The sequence below is a fragment of the Propithecus coquereli genome, unplaced genomic scaffold, assembly GCF_000956105.1.
Source record: "Propithecus coquereli isolate 6110/MARCELLA unplaced genomic scaffold, Pcoq_1.0 Scaffold475, whole genome shotgun sequence".
In the NCBI taxonomy this organism is placed as follows: domain Eukaryota; kingdom Metazoa; phylum Chordata; class Mammalia; order Primates; family Indriidae; genus Propithecus; species Propithecus coquereli.
Window position 1 is genome coordinate 494,407 of NW_012150563.1, and position 18,133 is coordinate 512,539.

General features: G+C 35.2%; 1 protein-coding gene across 2 annotated transcripts in view; it reads left to right on the forward strand.

Annotated features, from left to right (window-relative positions):
- UBE2D3 (ubiquitin-conjugating enzyme E2D 3) overlaps window positions 1-16,424 on the forward strand; it is a 33,688-nt gene extending 17,264 nt beyond the window's left edge. For both annotated transcript variants that reach the window (XM_012655375.1, XM_012655374.1), the window contains exons 3-8: window positions 2,831-2,894; window positions 2,996-3,027; window positions 9,367-9,444; window positions 10,507-10,612; window positions 12,885-12,978; window positions 14,944-16,424. In XM_012655375.1, the coding sequence (XP_012510829.1) occupies window positions 2,831-2,894; window positions 2,996-3,027; window positions 9,367-9,444; window positions 10,507-10,612; window positions 12,885-12,978; window positions 14,944-14,989 (420 nt within the window). In that variant the 3' untranslated portion in view covers window positions 14,990-16,424. The remainder of the gene's footprint in view (window positions 1-2,830; window positions 2,895-2,995; window positions 3,028-9,366; window positions 9,445-10,506; window positions 10,613-12,884; window positions 12,979-14,943) is intronic.
- The last annotated feature ends 1,709 nt before the right edge of the window (window positions 16,425-18,133 follow it).

Genomic DNA, 18,133 nt, shown 5'->3' on the forward strand with positions numbered 1-18,133 from the left:
AAGGGAGTGCTGCTCAACCTCTGTTTCTTGCCCGTATAAATTTCCCATATTTACCCAAAACACTGCCGACTCTCAATCCAGAGGCCACTACCGAAGCATGCCTGGTTGGTATATACCAAGTAGCCAGCAGAAAACAGCAGTGTCAAACTTCCTTCACTAAAGACTGGAGGGTTGGCTGATAACAGAGTATGCCCAGATAGGAAGGCCTTATCAGTTAGCCCTTTGTGCTGTCCTTAAAAAGGTGGTTTACCTTTTGTCTGAAAAGGACCAAAAAGAGAGGTCTGCTAGTTTTTCAGATTTGATCATGTGTTAAAGGGAACTCTTCACTGTGTGTGCATTTTACACATGCATTTTAAGTGAGGCCAAAGCAGAATCTGCCAAGTATATAAAGTGATGGTCTACTTAACCTATTGTGGCTTATTTTAATGTGGCTAATACCTACCTTAAAGACAAATTTGGAACAAATGGTAAACCAGATAGCTTGTCAGGATGACTGGTGAAAATGGAGATTCTCCTAGGCAAACAAGGACCAATGGTCACTTTAGGAGTACCTTTAAATTCATTGGAATTTTGATTTAGGCTTTAATAAAAGGTATTTGATTGTAATATATTTATTTAAGGCATTGAATGTGTAGATAAAATAACACTGGAAGGCTTGGAGTCTATCTTCTCATTTTTATGTTCCTAGGGTCGAGTACATGGGGTTTCAATAAATACATGACTGAGTGTACAAATATTTTCAATCATATATACAATCTTCAGAATAAGACAATTTTATGCAATGGTGTAAAGAAACTATAAAAAGTATCTGGTTTTCCAGAATCTGGGAGTAAAAGGGTGGGAGGGGGATGTATGTGTGTGTATGCTGGTTACAGTTTGTTACTCTTCCATGGTGGTCTTATAGTCTGCTCATTTCCTATATTAGTGCTACAAGATCCACTAATCAGTTGTTATTCTGAAACTTTTAAGTTTGTTTTTTTTTTTTTAGGACGTGAGGTCTTCCCTGTGTTGCCCAGGCTCTAGCGCAATGTCCATTCATAGGCACAGTCTTGGTGTGTACTACAACTTCGAACTCCTGGTCTCAAGCAATCCTGCCTCAGCCTTCTGAGTAGCTGGGACCATAGGCACGTGCCCCTGCACCCAGCTTGATTGAAATTAACTCCTCCTCCTATTCCTGTACCTTTCTGGGGGGTTGGGGGTGGGTTTATAGTGTTCTGCATTTTATGTCCTTGACTTTGCACTGAAAAGCAAAGATCAAAGTTGAGGGAAGGAAATGAATGTGCCCAATTTGGAAATCTGTTTTCATTTTTGAATGCCTGTAGTTATAGGCAGTAAATTGTTCTGGTAGACTAAATGATTATCTTGGAGTTACATATTATAGATGCATTAATATTATGATAGATTGTTGCTATTGGCTAGATTTTTTTTCCCCGCCTTTGGAGAGACATTCTGTTGCCTGGGCTATAATGCAATGGCACCATACCTCATTGCAGCCTCAAACTCTAGGGCTCAAACAGTCCTCCTGCCTCAGCCTCCAGGGTGGCTGGGACTACAGGCATGTGCAGCTACACCCGGCTAATTTTTCTATTTTTTGTAGAGATGGGGTCATCTTGCTGTGTTGCTCAGGCTGGTCTTCAACTCCTGGTGTCCAAAGATCTTCCTGCCTTGGCCTCCCAGAGTGCTAGGATTACAGGCCCAGATTATTCTTTATTGTATCTGTTTTATTTAGGCGTCCGTTCTTCTGCTTTCTAGTACTTCTGTCATTTGTATATGAGTGTGTTCAGCTGTTTTGTTCAAACTGAATCCCAGAGGTTACTCTTTGATGGTTGTTTCCATATTTAGACAAAAAAAAAGGATAAATAAATCACAACAATCCCTAGAACTACGTATTTGTTCTTTTTCTTCTTTTTTAAATGGGTGGCTCTTGTGCCATAGACTGAACTTAAGATAAAGTTAATTTGAAAATGAAGGCGGTAGTGCATTAACATTGGTTCTGTTTATTTTATTTTTAGTTTTTGATGATTTGACATTGGCTACATATTTGGTAAGGTTGGGGCTGTGCTGTCTTACATTTTTTTTAACAAAATCCTAGTAGGGAAACAACTTGTTCATATTAGATGATCGATATGTGTTATGCACAAGTCATGGAAGGGTTAAATACGTATTTGTTGGAAATAATTAATCCACGTGGAATTATGCAAACTGCCATGTTTTGCTAAGAGCAAACTACTTTCTACCTAGTGAAGAAAGTTCTTTCAGAGTTGAAATTTCAAAAAGAGCTAAAGTGGATGTTGAGTAAAAGATAAGATTGAGCTGAGAGAATAAGGAGATAAAAAGCAAAAAGGGTACTTAGCCCCATGAGATTTTTTTCAAGTGGAAAAAAGGGTCAGTGGATTTTAGGAGGGAAGGTATATGGTTCAGGAAAAAAGTTTTAGAGCAAACAAAAGCCTCTGAAATGGTCTGAAAGTTCAGCAAGTAACAAGAATGTTAAGCTGTACCTCGTCTAGGTTTTTACTCTGAGCACCTGATTACAGCTATTTCGGTTTTTGAGAGATCTGCTTTTCATGTGGTAAAAATTTTCATATCAATGTATAAATACTTTTATGAACCCTAAGCCAAAATGATTGTCTCAGCATGTGTCCATTAGACAACTACGCCTGCATGTTCCAGAAACTGGAGTAGGGTTACTTAGGTTTTCTCTCTCTTAATGGAATGTATTGTTGTGTGAATTGTGATTGCTTGTCCCTTAAAGAATGGAATAAAGGTAATTGGAAGCAGTTGATTCTTTTTACTTGCTTGTGTTTTCTTAAACTTTTCTGTCTTGGTGTAGGAACTTAGTGATTTGGCCCGTGACCCTCCAGCACAATGTTCTGCAGGTCCAGTTGGGGATGATAGTAAGTGACTTTGAAATTGATTTTTATGCCAAATTTCAAAAAAAAAAAAAAAAAATTGTGCGTTTTTAGATGATAACCACAGGGTTTTTTTCTTTTTCTAGTGTTTCATTGGCAAGCCACAATTATGGGACCTGTAAGTATCAAGAATTTTTAAATTTAGTTGTAGTTGAAGATCTAGCATAGATCTGGTTGTAATTTCTAACTTAGTCTGTGGGTTTATTACATAACATAGTTATTCTGTTTTGGATATGCCATAGTTGTATTGCTTTTGAAGGAATCAGAATGTAATGAATTAGTCAATTGTTACATGTACTTTGTGTCTGTCCCTGTGTTCAGATTCTAGAGTATAGCATCTCTCTGTGCCCTGCCAAATAACACTTTACCTCAATCCAGTTTTTCTTTATAGCAATGTAAAGCATTGTCATGAGCTTCCTGTTACTTAGAGACAGTTAAATTTACTGGCTCTGATCCTACGATGAGTTTTGTTACTTAAAAATCTTACTCTATTCCTATAGCTGCCAAGAATCTAGCTTAATTGTATTATTTTGATATTCGATTCTTTATAGAACTTTAGTTTTATGCAAAATTTGAATATTTTTAGGCAGAAAGTGATATTTTGAATATAGCAAAATTCCTTTCTATCCTGGGTAGATAAGAAACTATATGCTGGATAATTGAATATTCAGAATTATGGATACCATCTAAGAATTTCAGAGAATTAGAACACACTAAAAACATCGTGGGGTAAGACTTATCTTGAACAAATACTTAACCTTTTTTTTTCTTTTTTTTTAAACTTGGAAGGCACCTTAGGATTTCTATTCTAAGTTATGTATGTATTTTTCTGAAAACTTTCTGCTTTCTTCCCCTTTTGGTGGTTTTATCTCAACATAAATGGTAGTAATGTGCTAGGTAAAACAATGGTCATTAAGTAGATGTTTATAACTTTAAAGGAGAAAATGCCCTTGGAAGAGTTAGCCAGTGGATAGGTTAGATCAACAAGTATTCAGAGATTCTGATTTTAATAATCTTAAATTCGTATTTCTATCTCAAATGTGAGCACCTGCTGTGTGCCAGGCAGTAAGATACAAATAAATATAATAGACATCCCCGTCAGTCTTTGGGAAATCTGGAGCAGATTAAAGTGTGATAAGGTGGGAATTAAGTGATTTGTGAATGAAGTGCTGAGTAGGAAATGTATGGGAAATTAGAACAGGGATAGTAGAGTAATTTTGAAGTGTTACAACCTAAAGATAGGGAAACCGAGAATCAAAATAAGACAAATGGTAGGAGGGGAGGAACAAATATCATTAAATTTAATACTTTGAAATACACTAATTATCCCAATAAGCTACAAAGTTTCAGAATTGTGCACTTTGTTATCTCAGGGATGATTTTTACTGTTTCAGATTTTATTTTGATTTAAAAGTGTTCCTTTTGTCTCGTTCAGTAGCAAAACTGTATTTTTAATGCACACAGTTAAATGTTGACTTACCCAGTTTGGCCCACACAATGTTTTAAAGGTTGACAGTCTTTGGATAAAAATTGTCTGACTAGGCCCTGATTCCACAAGCAATAATAGCTTGGGACAGAGTAACAGCTGCCTTCCTTTTTATTGTTTATGTGTCTGCCATGGTCCCTACCAGGTCCACTTTGTATTATCTACCTAGATTTTGTAAGCAGTTGCTTTTGCAGCCTCTAGAATTTTCACATATGGATTGCCGATTTTCAACGCAAAGAAGTCTATACAATACTCTCCCATGTCTGTACCAAGTAAAGCTCATCTTTGATTCAGAGGGTACTTGAGGGTAGTCTCATAAAAATTGTCAACACTAAGCACAAAAGGGTTGATGACTTCTGTGCTTTCTTCTAACTGGATGGTGTGCAGAATAAACCGACTCCTTAATAGTGTTTTTCTGCTTGATTTTTGAGACCACTATTTTGAATAATACATTTTTTTCCCCGAAAGGCAAAGAATATACCCTACAGTAAATGAAAGGGAACCATGAATGAGGAATACAGGCTACAGATTTTTTAGGAAGTACAAAGATTGCTTGTCCTGGTGATTTTTTACTTAAAATTTGATTTTATTTCCAGAAATTTTTTTTATGTATTACATATATTTCAGATCATAGTTATTCCTTGCTTAAAAATTTTTAGGAACCTTTTAATGTATATTAATGACCAGCAGTTTTCTGCTTTTAAAAACAAACATTTGATTTTCAGAACTATTTAAACAGTCACTAATTAACAGAAGCAAAAAATTTATACTGCAAACTGCATAGTTTTGCTATGGTAGCAGTATTCACTGAAATGTATGTTTTCCACTATAAAGGTTAACTCTCACTGTTGGATAATTTGAGGAAGGAGTCAGAGGTTATAAAAATGTATTCAAAGTACAGATTTTATTATCTTCTACATAAGTAAGCACTTAATTTTTATGCCAGCTTTTAAATAGTTAACTATATGCTTACTATGGAGTGCATGAATGAAACGAATGTTCTTTTGGCTTCTGAATGCATCTCTGATAAAGCATTCACAGTATAAGATAAATAAGTACTTCGAATGTGGTTACCTATATGTGACATGCAGTTGTGGCCCAAGACAGTGGGACCAGTGGTTGTATAACAACCCATGAACTACAGATGTCCTGGGAGAACTGGAAGGTAACAAAATTACTTTTGCTTTCCAGTACTTGTTAGGTCAAAGTGATGTCAGTGCCACAGAACTAAAGATTCCTCACTTTCTACGGAATGTAACATCTAATTTTAAGTTTCAATAAAGAGTAATTTTAAGGAGCTGTAGTCAGGAAATGGCTCTTGATCATTAAAGTTGTGCAGCAAAATTGCTTGATTTTTTTTTTTTTTTTTGAGACAGTCTCACTGTGTTGCCTGGGCTAGAGTGCAGTGGCATCATCCTAGCTCACAGCAACCTCAAACTCCTAGGCTCAAGCGATCCTCCTACCTCAGCCTCCTGAGTAGCTGGGACTACGGGCATGCGCCACCATGCCCGGCTAATTTTTTCTATATATTTTTAGTTGTCCAATTAATTTCTTTCTATTTTTAGTAGAGACAGGGTCTCGCTCTTGCTCAGGCTGGTTTCGAACTCCTGAGCTCAAACAGTCTGCCCGCCTCGGCCTCCCAGAGTGCTAGGATTACAGGTGTGAGCCACCGCGCCCGGCCACTTGGTTTTAATAATGGTGTGTGTTGGCTTATTCTTTCTGAAAGTAAGCTATTTGGGAAACAAACATTAATAAAAGGCAAACCTTTGAAAGAATTGACAAAGCATTGCTAGTTGAGTGGCATTTAATTTTTTTTTCTTTTGGTACTGTATTAAGGAATGTTCCCAAAAAGAATTGATTGAATTAGAAGAAATTAAGTGCTGTATCTGTGAATAACAGAACCTTTGGCCTGGGCAAAATCAACTAGAAAAACCATCTGAAGTAAAATAATTGGTCGTAGATGTTATTTTATTGATCCATGAGGTTATTTATTTCAACTCACTAAGAGTATCATGTTTTTTATGCCTTTTTTTTTGAGACAGGGTCTCACTCTATTACCCAGGCTAGAGTGCAGTGGAGTTGTCGTAGCTCGCTGTAACTTCAAACTCCTGGGCTCAAGTGATCCTCCTGTCTAGGCCTCCCAAAATGCTAGGATTACAGGCATGAGCCACCGTGCCTGGCTTCTTCTTTACTCTTTAAGGAGTTTTGTAGTCTAGTAGAAGAAGAAAATATAGGGAAAGGTTTTAAATATGAAGGATAATGGGTGTAACTATGTACATAAAGAAGTGTAACAGGTCAGCCAGCAGATTGGATTAAAGGGAGGGCTGTATTATAAGGAAGAATATTCCAAGTAGGGGAAAGAAAAAGATGTGAAACTTGTTATCCCTGTAATTATTTTACATGCCATAGAGAGTATTTTCTGGAGAAGAGTTAGAAGGTCAAACTAAGTGGATTTTTGGGAACCCAGATCATAAAGCACATATGTACTTAGGATTTTGAATTTCATCTTAAAAGCTGTGGTACATTTCAGGTAGAGGACTAACTTATCTTAAAAAGACCACTTCATCATTAGGATGGTGGGGTAAATTGGAAGGGAAAGCCAGAGTGAAGGCAAGAATGTTAGTAGTAAGCTATAGCCATAATCATAGGCAAAAGATAACAACATCATGAACTAAGGTAGTATTGGCAGTGAGCATAAAGGAGAGGCTAATTCAAGAAATTTTAAAGATCTTTGAGATTGGGTGACTACCTGACTCCTGAGGAAATGAGGAAGAATCAGCAAGGAGATCCTGGTTTATGGCTCTCTCGTGGTTTACTATTGGTAAACAAGAAAAATGGGATTGAGACAAAGAAGTTTAATGTTTTGGGGATATGAAATGAGATATCTAAGTAGAAATATTCAGTAGATATTTGAATATAAGCCCTAGAATGAATAATTACACCAGAGACAAATCTGAGAATTTGCAAACTTTACATGGGGCCTGGAGTTAGAGCCAGAAAATGGATCTGTAAGGAACCAACATCTCCTGGTTGCTACAGAGGAGTGACAGGTGCTGAGAGGGAGCAGCTTGCACTGATGGGTACAAAACCAGGACAGAAGGTTTCTAAAGAAGAGATCTAGATCTAATGTAAATTCTGGATTTGCAAGATTTGGGTCTTTTTGCTGGTCAAAGTATTCCTTTTTGCTTGGGGTTCTTTTTTGTCTGTGGTGGGTTTTTTGTTTTTTGCAGGGGAGGATATAGTTTGCTGCCACTTTATAAGTTAATTTGATATCATAAGGCCTCAATTTCTTGTATGACCTAGTTTTGTTACCTCTAAATTTTGTAGTTTTACAATTTTTCCTCTGATACGGTGGGATTTTAGTGTTAAATTGTAGCACTGAAATATTTTTCCCCTTAATTTCTTTTTTTGAACAGGTGAAAGAAAATTTGGCTTTGCCTAAATCTCAGTGGATTGCCATTATTCAGAACCAGTCAGATATACCACTTGATTGTATGAAACTTGAAATTAAAGCTTAAGCAGAGCTTCCAGAATTTTTAGTTGTAAAGACTTTAATGTTTAGGACTACCCTTAGATGGTTAATCGCACACAGTAAACACACATCTTCTGTACTATCTGATTATATAAAAGTGCACGTTACTTGAAGCATCTATTCTCAATTTAGCTATATTATCTTAAAAAGATATATTAAACTCAGATCACATTCTGGTGCCTTGGTTTGGTTTGTTTTCTACAGTTCTTAGATGACACAGTTTACAGTCTTAGATTTTGTTTAATTAAAATTTTGTAGAAAATATGAACTTGGGAGTTGGAAGGGCTCAATTTAAATAGTAGCTCTTCTACTTACTAGTTGTATGTTTCTTTGAACCTGATTCTTCATTAATGAATTGACCTGTCTCCTTTGATCTGTACTAGAGTATCAGCATATCAAGATGAAGAATTATTCTTGGAGTCCCTTACATATATAGCACATAGTAGAAAGTTAAGTTAATTGAATTAATGTTTAATTATTTTACAGAAGAGTTAGGATTAAGTGAGCTACATTGAACTGTCAGACCTGTGAAAGTTTTTTTTATTTGCCTGACATTCAGAATTGGCAAAGAAAGAGGCTCATATATCTCTATGTATACATCCTTTCTCATGGAGAGGAATGAATGTTGGTAATAACCACATTCCTATAAATTTAAAAATGTCTTCAGGTTGGCTCTTTGCATAATAAAACTTAGGCAGTTTTATTATGTTAAAATTCTCGACTAGATCAGTGTCTTTTGTCATTCTTTGATTAGTGTTAAGTGGTCTTCAGAAGACATGTTTGAATCTTAGCTCTATCATTTGCCATTTGTACACTAGACTGAGCTACTTTAAGGCCCGTTCATGAAATAGGAATGTTCATTTTAGTGATCCATAAAATAGGAATAAATTTTTTATCTATCTTTCTGGTAGTGATTAAATTAAAATGAAAAAAGAAAAACTTTGTTAAAAGACCTGTTGTTTCTGTTCTGCTTCTCTCGAAGGTAATTGTGTACTCCCTGGAGTAGCTAACGTTTTGGTTTGCCATTGCGCAGAGTGGCTGTTCAGATGCAAAGCCATTTGCACATATTTGGCTGTTACAAACATTCTACACGTCTAAAATTTTCAATTGTAGTCTGACACATGATACTGTATGTAGACTTCATTGCTAAGGGTACTTTTTCGTTTGTGAGAATTGGTATCTCAAACACTTCCTGGGTAATTTTTTATAAAACTTGGCGACTTATGTAAAATTGGATCTAAGTAAATTAGGTTTCATTACTGTGTAGTGAATTTTGATTGTTTTTTTCTATTAATAGAACTGAATTTAGTTTATTGCAGTGTAAATAGTAGGTAATTTTGGTTCTTATTAGAGAAATGCTTAGAAAATAGAAGTGTTACATAGATTATTTAGCAGTAATATTTTGAATATCAAGGTTAAGCATACTTTTCTTTTTACAGAATGACAGCCCATATCAAGGCGGTGTATTCTTTCTGACAATTCATTTTCCTACAGACTACCCCTTCAAACCACCTAAGGCAAGTATTTTCCCCTGAAATCTGTTAGTATAGTTTTATACTTTATTTCAGAGGAATAGAGCCGTCTTAAAAATTAGGGTTCTGTGTAATCGAGGCTGACTATATATTGAATTGAGTCAGTGAGATAGAGATGCTGACTTTTAGCATTCAGTTAAAAGAATTAGACCTTGATATGAACTTTTAAAATGGGGATAAGATTTGCCTTTTTCTAAATGTTGTATATCGTGTGGAAGCTTTTTTTCCCCTTTATTCTTAACACAGATCGATCATCGAACCCTATTGTGTCCTAATAGCAGGCATCAGATGTTCGACTTCATCGTATATTTGCACATATTGCTACAGCTTATACTGTCTGTCCCAGTTAGATAGATTACAGTCATTTTGGTTTTAACAAAAGAGTTGCTTAGTGCACTGAGGTGATTGGTTTCTAGGTGTTAAAAGCCAAATAGTCCTTGACTTTACAGAGCCATTAACAGAAATTCAACCTGTCTGAATAATTATGATGGTAACATGTAGGACATTGACATATCACGTAAGTGTCATGACTCATGTTAATGGGTGCAATGTGATGGTTCCTTTAGGTGAAACACTTGTGATTGATTCAAGTTTATATTTTATGTAAGTAGAAATGCAGACTTAAATACCTACCTATATAACTTAATGAAATTTTAAATGAGCTGGTCTACAAAATTTGTTTACATCCAAGAGCTCTTTGTTTTTTTAATGAATGTGTTTAAAAACATTCAAATTGCCCTTTGATACTTGTGATATGGGTAGGACCAAATAACATTTGTAACTGCCCACCATACTGCAAAAATGAAATTTTTGCCCCAAAGCCATTTTAATTAAAAAGAGGGAGCCCCTGGGGGGATCATGATCAGAATGTAAAAACCAGTTTCTGTATTATTTGGTACTTTTATGTATATGTAATATATTTTGGGAATTTGAATTTTTTTTTAATTATGGCTTGGCTTTTAAAGGAAGGCATAAAAGTTTTCTACTGAAGTTTTGGATGTTTATTTTATTTGAATGAAATGGCTAAAGGTTTCTTGTTTATTTTAGGTTGCATTTACAACAAGAATTTATCATCCAAATATTAACAGTAATGGCAGCATTTGTCTCGATATTCTAAGATCACAGTGGTCTCCTGCTTTAACTATTTCTAAAGGTAAAATACTTCTAGTGAAATAGTCTTGAGCTGCTCTGATTTTCTAATAGTTAAAGGTGTTTCATTCTTTAGTCTCCTTATCTGAATCTTTATTTTAACTTTTTGGTAAGAAGTAGGAAGGAATAAAGTTTTTAGCATTTTTGCTCTTAACAGTATTGATTAAAAAGATTTTGTGAAAAGAAGTTAAAATTCAAATTGGAATGGAGGGGACATTATTTGCCTAATATGTTATACCTTTGTCACAAAAGAGCAGAATCTATTTTTGTAGACTTCTGTTACTTTTCAATCCCAAATCACTTGCCTGTCTCATACTTGCTTTGTTGCCTTTTTATCAAGGATGCTGAAATATACCTAAACTTAATTGACCTTTTTTAAATCTTGAGATTTCTACTCTAGGAAGATTGTGATTTTGCTTTCCTGTATTTATTTTTAGACAAATCTTTAGTCAGGTATTATATAACCATTGTAGCAGTCTAAAACTACAGAATACTGGAAAGGTCTCTAGATTAATTCTGGTCTCCTGCTTTTTAATAGGAATCCAATTTAGACCTCCAACAGGTGTTCCAGCCTCTACATAAATATTCCAGATGGAGATGAAATTTCTCTTCATCATTTTCTCCTTTATGAATGACTGATGACTTTTGTGTCACCTTCCTCTCACAAATTAAATCACACACAGAACTGCTTAATGAGAAGAAAGTCTGCCTTCTAGTAATTGTCAATTTTTGGTATTGGCTTAACATTCTTAGGTACACGGAATTCGTTTTTAATGTTGCTGATTATAACAGTGTTTCAGATATTGAGGGTAGCACATCTCTAAGCACTCTCAGTTTCTAACTCAATACTTAAGTGCAGCATTTCCCAAATTGTTTCTTGAAATAATAGTATCTTACCAAGGTGGTTATGGTAAAGTGATTTTATGAGTTCGGTAAATGCAAAGTGAAAGGGTTTTTTTTGATTGTTTTAAGGCAGGACATTATATAAAGGCTTTCTTATGCTTATATAATGCATTCGAATCTCCTGGAGGGGCTGTGTAACATATTCCAAACTTTCATTAAACTTGAATCACTTTTGGGGGAGAAACAAAAACAATTTGGGCAAATGCTGCCATAATTGTTTCAAGTCTTTTAAAATTTTAGAATTTTAAAATTCTGTTTTTTATCATCTTGGATGCATTCTAATTTATTTTCAAATCATGCTCTCATACCTAACCAGATTTCAAGTTTTTGTTTTTATTTTACTATTGCTGGGAATGCACTGTAATAATACTGAAAACTGTTCGTATAAGATGAGTAGATGGTGTTTTGTTTTTAAAGTAACTTTTTTTGGCAGCCATATTTTGCTAACTTACTGAACGAGCAGTCACAACTGAAGCTCCCTACCCTTTTTTCTGTGAGTTACTGTGTAACCAAGTCAGATTTATTCTGTAATTTTGTATTTGCTCCCCTGCATTTAGGATTGAGATTATATTTGCTCCTGTCAGTGATGTGACAATGTTGTCTTTTTATGTCCTTTTTGTTTTTCTTCATTAAATGATTGTCACAAGCATTTCAAGCATTTATAAAATTCTTACACCATCTCGAATGGTGACTGGTACATAGCAGGCACTCAGAATGAGTGAGGTCTGTGTTCTGCGATACTGGGCATCTTCTAAGTTGGTATGTTGCACAGGTCAGGGTAAGAACTAGAGCTGAAGGCTCACTTAGTACTAAAGAGATTTTGGCATTGTTTTATTTAACCAGTACTCTGGGAATATGGTCTCTAACTTAGACATTCAAGGAGACAAAACATTAAGTGGAGCAGGCTGGAGGTTTTGCCCAGACTTCCAGGGACAAAGAGTGGATTTTTTTCATCATACCTTACAAATACGGCATGGACGTTACCTGTATACTTACTAAAGTTCCCCTCCCCCACCCCCAGAGTACCAAGAAAGTTGCTAAATTCTAATGCCACTTATACTTGTTTTAAAAAAATAAATAATATGGCATTATTTGGTTTGACTGTCTTAGAAACTTCTGAGTTTGTCAGTAGTTTTATAGCTAGTCAGCACTGAATTTGATGCCACAAAGCTCTACCTTTAGCCCTCCTTATTCACCAGGAGCTTATCTTCTTTCTGTAAAGCACAATCTCTGTAAAACAGTCTCATTGAGTTTAAAATATATGCTAGTAAACATCTTTTGAGGACTAACGGTTATATGTGTTTTTTAAATAATCTTGACACTTACTTACCCAGACTCCCAATGCTGAGTTACAGACATTTATTTTCTTGCAGTTCTTTTATCCATTTGTTCACTGCTATGTGATCCAAACCCAGATGACCCCCTAGTGCCAGAGATTGCACGGATCTATAAAACAGACAGAGATAAGTAAGTAGTAGTTTAAGAAAATGTTATAAAAAGTGGTTTTACTCAATGAATTAGGCTTAAACTCTGCTGTAAGTTTTGGCAATGCCAAGAAGACATGATACTTAGTAAGATAGTTAAAAGTACAGAGAGCCAGTTATTGAAATGCAATTTTTTAAAAAAATTTACTAGGTTTTAGCTAATGTGAACAATGAATAACCCCTTTTAAATGTTTTTGTTTTATCTTAACTTGTTAGATACTTTGTCACTTTATTCTCAAGTTTTAGGGTAGGAATCTAAAAAAGTATTCCTGTTGTAAAAATTTGGTCTAAATTTCTCAAGTATTTGAATTAATTTATTTTCGAACTAACCTTATAACTTTCATATGTTATAATTAATGCCAAGTGTACTTGTTCAATTAGGTACAATAGGTTAGCAAGAGAGTGGACAGAGAAATACGCTATGTTGTAGGGTAAGAGGATCTGCACTCTATGGTGCGCTTATTCATGGTATTGCCAGCACTTGAGTGCTGCATGCTTTAAGGCACTGTATCAACTAACAAAGGTAACAGATGTGGCAGTTTTTGAGAACTATACATTTAACTGCTTGATCTGTTTAGTGTGAAAGTATATACCCAGTAATCATTACTGCTTAAGAGTATTATTGCATGGCAAAGCAGTTACATAGCACTAGTAAGAAGTGTAAATTTAAGTAGTATCTTTTTCAAACTATTATGGTGTTTAAATTTTAGTTTGAGACTTTATACCAATACTTCATGGAATGTGGTGGTTTAGTTGAAACTTTGCCAGGAGGTAGTAGTATATGGAAAAAACACTTTTAAGCCTAAGCATCTAAACTAAATGTTCATTACTGACAAGCATGCATTAGTATGTCAGCTGTACTTGTGGCTCCCTGTATGCTAAATAAAGCCTTTGTTGTAAAGCTCTGGCTTTTTGAGAGGATGTACTTAAATAAGATAGCCATGAATTGGTAAAAACAACCTTAAAGTTTAGAAAAGTAGTTGAACCATATTTAGTTCTTTGTTAGAAATGAAGGTAGTTAATATTTTTAAAAGTTCAAACTGTAAATATAAATATAAAAGTTCTTTGCCCTTTGGGTATTAAATCATTTCTTAAGGTTTATCGCTGTATTTTTATTGGGGTAAGTAGCCTATGACATGAATGTAATTCAGGGAGAAATTGATAGTATTTATCAATATTAATGATCTTCCTCAGTAATAACGCTGCCCCTGTGTGAATTACCTGTTGATTATTTTAAACAAAGATGTCCTGGTTGTTGTACTCCAGAGGAGTCCCATTCAGCAGATCTCAGTAGAGCTTGTTAGCTCCAGTTACCACACTTCTTTAAAGAGCACGTGTTGTTCTGATTCACACAACCACTCACACCCACCCCCTCTTGAAAATTACTGTTATCACCCTGTGCAGTGTCTTCCTCTTCTGCCTCTGCCTCAGTCTCAGAGGCATTTTATTTTCTCTGCTGATTAAGGCAAGGCCAAGTAACTTCGCAAAATCCAGGATTCAAATAAAATTTTTTAGTAAATATTTGGTTCTGGCTTTGATGGAAATTTCTGTGTATGCTCTTCTGACATATGTTCATAATCATAAAATCTTGTAATGGTAAACATTTGTCAGAATAGATACTGATTTTAGAGTTTCTAATAGAGCACTATTAGCTCAGTGGTGGTGGAGAGAAAAGGTCTTTGATTTTTGTTGGCTTCTCAATGTCAGTGCCACTTAAGTTTATTAAAGTGCAATGCTGCTTTCAAAGCGTGAGGCTCACATTTCCCACATTGCTTTGAGTACCCGTGCTATTTCTCCCTGGTTGGCTTTTAGTCTAATAGCCATTAGAGATGACATCATGATGATTTCTAGAGGTATTTTGAATAGAAATCTTTTCCTTCCCTTCAAAGTACTAGGAATTCTTTCACTTAATTTTAACTTTTTAAATAACATCTTTTTTTATTTACAGGTACAACAGAATATCTCGGGAATGGACTCAGAAGTATGCCATGTGATGCTACCTTAAAGTCAGAATAACCTGCATTATAGCTGGAATAAACTTTAAATTACTGTTCCTTTTTTGATTTTCTTATCCGGCTGCTCCCCTATCAGACCTCATCTTTTTTAATTTTATTTTTTGTTTACCTCCCTCCATTCATTCACATGCTCATCTGAGAAGACTTAAGTTCTTCCAGCTTTGGACAATAACTGCTTTTAGAAACTGTAAAGTAGTTACAAGAGAACAGTTGCCCAAGACTCAGAATTTTTTAAAAAATGGAGCATGTGTATTATGTGGCCAATATCTTCACTCTAATTTGGTTATGAGACTAAAACCATTCCTCAGTGCTCTAACACGCTGAAGAAGCCTTCTGAGGGGAGGGATGGATGCTCAGTTGTCACACCCAAGGAAGCAGCATTATTCTAGCAGCATCCATTCTTGTTTAACCTTTCCACTGTTAGAGATTTGAGGTTACATGATATACTTTATGCTCATAACTGATGTGGCTGGAGAATTGGTATTGAATTTATAGCATCAGCAGAACAGAAAATGTGATGTATTTTATGCATGTCAATAAAGGAATGACCTGTTCTTGTTCTACAGAGAATGGAAATTGGAAGTCAAACACCCTTTGTATTCCAAAATAGGGTCTCAAACATTTTGTAATTTTCATTTAAATTGTTAGGAGGCTTGGAGCTATTAGTTAATCTATCTTCCAATACACTGTTTAATATAGCACTGAATAAATGATGCAAGTTGTCGATGGATGAGTGATCAACTAATAGCTCTGCTAGTAATTGATTTATTTTTCTTCAATAAAGTTGCATAAACCAATGAGTTAGCTGCCTGGATTCATCAGTATGGGAAACAATCTTTTGTAAATGGAAAGCTGTTTTTTGTATATACTGTTGGGATTTGCTTCATTGTTTGACATCAAATGATGATGTAAAGTTCAAAAGAGTGAATATTTTGCCATGTTCAGTTAAAGTGCACAGTCTGTTACAGGTTGACACATTGCTTGACCTGATTTATGCAGAATTAATAAGCTATTTGGATAGTGTAGCTTTAATGTGCTGCACATGATACTGGCAGCCCTGGAGTTCATAGACGGACTTGGGACCCAGCAGTTTTGAAACGTGTGTATGGAGTTTAAAAAGTTTATTTTCCAGGTGCAGCTCCTGTCTAAAATTTCACCTTGTACACTTGACAGCTGGGGGAAAAAAAAAACCATAACATGGGAGTAATAATGGGTCAAAATTTACAAAATAAAGTACTGTCTTGGTGTGGGAGTTGTCATGAGGCTGTGTTGAAGTGACTTATCTATGTGGGATATTGAGTATCCATTGAAATGGATTTGTTCAGCCATTTACATTAATGAGCATTTAAATGCAACAGATACCATTTCAGGTGACTTAACATGAATGAATAAAAGTCAATGCTATTGGATTTTTTGTTTGACAAGTGCTATCTGTGCCACTAATAAAACTTCTGTAGTAATGAGGGCATTACCATTCTTCACCCTTCCTAATTCTGACCCTATGGTTTTACTTTTTTCCTGATTATTTTGATTTGTCCATTGCTTTATTTCCCAGACTTCTGTGTTAAGTTTCTAGCACATCTGTGACTTCACTTCCACATTTTTTGCACTGCTTACACTTATGTGCAATCATTTTCTTGTCTGCACACAGATGTGGAAAGCTAGAAATAAATGTTAAAGCTTAATTTTTATAAACATTTTAATATGTAGTTTGGACATGATTTATTGACTTAAGGTTCTTCTCTAAACTGGAAGCGAAATGCATGCCTTCTGAAGATGTTTTGGCTTTGTAAATTCTGTAATAAGCATTTCATTGGGAAATATCCAGCTATACAATTTTTCCCATGAACGATCTTTTTCATTTTTGTCTTGCTTAAAAAGTAATGGCTCCTTCGGGGTAGATGTCCTACTGTCAAAACCTTTTTGAATTCAAATTATGAATGAGAAGTTAGTTACATACTGCTCCACAAGGTAAGAAATACTGTTCTTTGGCTCTATTTTCAGAATAATTACTTCTGAGACTCACACTCTCAAAATTAACAGCTTTACTAGGCATATCATTTCTTGAAAGCCAAACATGTATAACACTTTTATAAAACACAATGGATCCCTAATGGCTTTCAAATAGACCTTTTTAGCCTTAGACAACCCTTAGGTATTTACAGCGATGACATCCTTAAACCGTTGATTGTCATAATTAGTGGATGTGTCCAGTTCTCTTTATCTTTGACTTGATGTTTTATATAACATCTCATTTGTCACTTCTAAGGGAATAAGCCATAGAGGCTTCTCCAGGTTTAAGAGAACGGTAAAAAACCTGGAAAACCAACATTTTTGAATGTGTGGACGCTGGACTTGAGATCATCTGCAATGAAAGCTTCGGAAAAATTGAATTTGCCCTCTTACCCCCACCCAGTAACTTCACGTTACCAGTGCCACGTGTAGGACTGAAGAGCATATTATCAGATTTAAGGATTGATTTGTCTATTCCTATGTATTTCTTGTGTTTTTCAACACATAGACAAGTTGTCAGTTTCTCTTAACCCATGAAGATAAGGTCCAATTTGCTTGTTAATGATAAATCTGCATTTTAATTGGCTAATTTTTTTCTTGGGCAGGTTTGCAATGTGATAATCAGATTTTTAAAAAATAGCTAATTAGTTTGCTTTCTTGTGTGGGTGTACTCACATTTTAAAGTATGAACCACAGTTAACTAGTGGTCTCAGGGGTAGTGAAACACTCACTTTTTTTAATGGCTTAGTTGAAGTATACTTAAGGTACTGATCATGCCGTGCTATTGATGGGGGCGCAACTCAAATTAGCCGTGTTTTGTGTTGACATAACAAAACTGTTAAATGACTGTTGATTACACTTAAGTGAACATGTCTTCTATCAGGAATCCAGTGCAAGTCACTAAATATTGTCTAATAGTGACATCTGCATAAGACTTGTAATAGCTAAAGTTAATTGAGCTTAAAGGAATTGTTACCATTAAAGTCTGTGTTTAAAGACACTTTGGTCTTACTCAGTAATTCCAGCTAACATGAAATCCACACGAAGTTAATACTGTTTGTGAGCTCGATTTTGAATAGTTATAAATAACTATATGAAGAAATAGGAAGA